This window comes from Gracilinanus agilis, chromosome 5 (assembly GCF_016433145.1).
Source record: "Gracilinanus agilis isolate LMUSP501 chromosome 5, AgileGrace, whole genome shotgun sequence".
In the NCBI taxonomy this organism is placed as follows: Eukaryota; Metazoa; Chordata; class Mammalia; order Didelphimorphia; family Didelphidae; genus Gracilinanus; species Gracilinanus agilis.
In genome coordinates, this window is record NC_058134.1 from 268,253,413 (window position 1) to 268,255,994 (window position 2,582).

The 2,582-nt window shown below is 36.3% G+C and overlaps 1 protein-coding gene across 2 annotated transcripts in view; it reads right to left on the reverse strand.

Annotated features, from left to right (window-relative positions):
* Nucleotides 1–680: 680 nt before the first annotated feature.
* The window catches only part of SLC35E3 (solute carrier family 35 member E3), an 8,850-nt gene continuing 6,948 nt past the window's right edge, over nucleotides 681–2,582 (reverse strand). For both annotated transcript variants that reach the window (XM_044678264.1, XM_044678263.1), the window contains one exon: nucleotides 681–1,028. In XM_044678264.1, the coding sequence (XP_044534199.1) occupies nucleotides 842–1,028 (187 nt within the window). In that variant the 3' untranslated portion in view covers nucleotides 681–841. The remainder of the gene's footprint in view (nucleotides 1,029–2,582) is intronic.

The window sequence follows — 2,582 nt, forward strand, 5'->3', positions numbered from 1 at the left end:
TGAAATGCTTGGTGTTTAGCTTGCCAAGAAGGAGGGGAAAAACACTACAAATTCTGCATGATATCATTATAGTCATCATCATTATTATAGTTATTTCCATAATTCACTTGGCCCATTTCCATTTAGAGCTTGGATGGCATCAATTTCCGAATCTAAAAAGTATGTTTCACTGGACCAAGAGTGCAATTAAAAAGCCCCGCACAAGACAATATAAGAAGGTTTTAGCTCCTGGACAATTTAACCTTCCTTTGCATTACCTTTTCCCTCCAAAAAAATAAATGTGAAACCATTTATCTTAACCATCTTACGTATTTCACTCTCAGACTGATTTCTCAAAATAGTCCTGAAGTTATACCAAATCCAATGGAATTCCAAATTCCATAGGATTTTAAGATTTTGCTAAAAGCAATAATATATATGCCACTTGATGAGAAATTACCAGTGATAATACATATGTATTTAAATGAAATCTTACATTCTAGAAAATGAAGCCCTCTCCCCCAAAATGCAACATAATTTTGTATGGCACTAGTAAAAATTTCTTTAGTGTTATTAGAACAATTTTAATTCTGATTACTCCTTTGGATGAAGCTATCTTCCTTTTATGATCAGAAAGATGACATCTAAGATTCAGTGTGGGCCACCTTTGTTTGAAAAAATAATTGCTTAGCAATTTAAAATCAGTTTTAACATGTAAAAAATATGCTTTATTTCAATATTCTGGTAGTTTATTATGGCAGATTTTTAAATTAATTTTTTGCTTATTATAAAAAGATCAGTGCACATTTGGCAATATTTTTCATTTGCCTGAGGTGATTATATTTTCTCTATGAAAACTCCCTCAAGGACGCTGTACCAATTTGCTCCTGTTGCCTTCTTGTTCGCTAAGTTTAAAATGAGTATAGGCTAGAATGCCAAATAATGTGCATAAAATGCCAAGACCCTGGTTAACTGACAGTGGATCCTTAAATAGAACATATCCTCCAAATAAAGTAATACAGAATTTGAAGTGTCCAAACATGTTATACCTGTGGTTTTGGTTAAGGATGACACGAGCATTTCTGACATATTTAAATGAACCCATGTATACAAAAAAGGTACAAAGAAATAGACTAAGAGATTTAGTGACCTGCCCAGGGTCACACACCTACTAAATGTCTAAGGTAGAATTCTAATTCCAAGTCTTCCTGCCTCCAAACCCCGGGCCCTTTCCATTCTAATGCCCAGTTTCAAAGTTATGAAGAGTAGGCACCTTAAAAAAGTTATTTTGATATTATACCAGTTGCTAAAATTTACACAGCCCATCATTTTCAAATGTGTATGGAGCCCTGGGGACATCTAGGCAAAAGTGCCACCCATCTTCAGGAAGGTAAAAGTGAATTCCCCTTGGTGACTTAGAAAATCATTTGTTCATCTAAGAATTATAATTATTAATTAAGCCCTCCATAGCCAGCAACAGGAGACACAAAGACAAAACCCTGCCTGCAAGGTTTCTTTCTACCCTGAACAAATACGTCTCCAGAGAAGCAACTACAAAATATACACACTGGAAACAATCTGGGATGGGGAGTGTCCTAGCAAGTGAGAAAATAAGGGCTGCCTCTTTATTGGGTTGGGTTGGGTCTGATCAGAGCTTTTCAGGAAAGGAGGGATTCTAAGAAATGGGAGTCGGGGCATGCATTCCAGACACAGGAGGCAAGAGGTCGTTTCTGCCCAGGCTCAGAGATTCAAGATAGAATGTCCTGAATAGGGAACAGCAAGTAAGTAAGCCATGTTGGCTAGAACAGGGGTTCCTAACTAGAGCAGAGTCTGTGGATATATTCCAGGGGCTCTGTGAACCTGGATGGGGAAAATATATATACAATTTATTTCAATATTTTTTATTTCAATTTAATTCAATTATTTTAATAGTTTCCTTTGTAATCCTGTATGTGTGTGTGTGTATATGTTACATACACACACACATATATATGATTTTAAAATATTTAAAAACATTTTTCTAAGAAAGGGTCCATAAGCATCCCCAAACTGCCAAAGGAGTCCCATGATACAAAAAGTTTTAACATTTCTGGGCTATCAAAAAGAACAGGAAAAGGATTCACACAAGAATATTTAGAGCAGCTCTTGTTTGTGGGAACTAGAAGCTAACAGAGTACCCATGGATTGGTGTACGGCTAGAGCAAATAGGATACACAAATATTAATGGAATACTATCATACAGCAAAAAATCATGAAGCAGACAGTATCTGAGACAACTGGCTGGAGTTGTGTGAACTGATACAGGATGAAATGAGCAGAACCAAGAGAATCATTTTATAAGAACATCATAAAGACAAGCAGAGTAGTTTCTGTTGGGACCAGAAAATACCTAAGAGGGATGAAATTTGTACATTATTTCCCAATATATAAAGATTAGTATTAGTAATTATAGATTGGCAACTTCCTATAGAAAAATAGTGACGTTAGGTGCCCTCTACTAGCGGATATCCAACTCTCCTTTTGAAGAGTAGAAGAACCCCCACCCACTTCTCTCTCTCTCTCTCTCTCTCTCTCTCTCTCTCTCTCTCTCTCTCTCTCTCTCT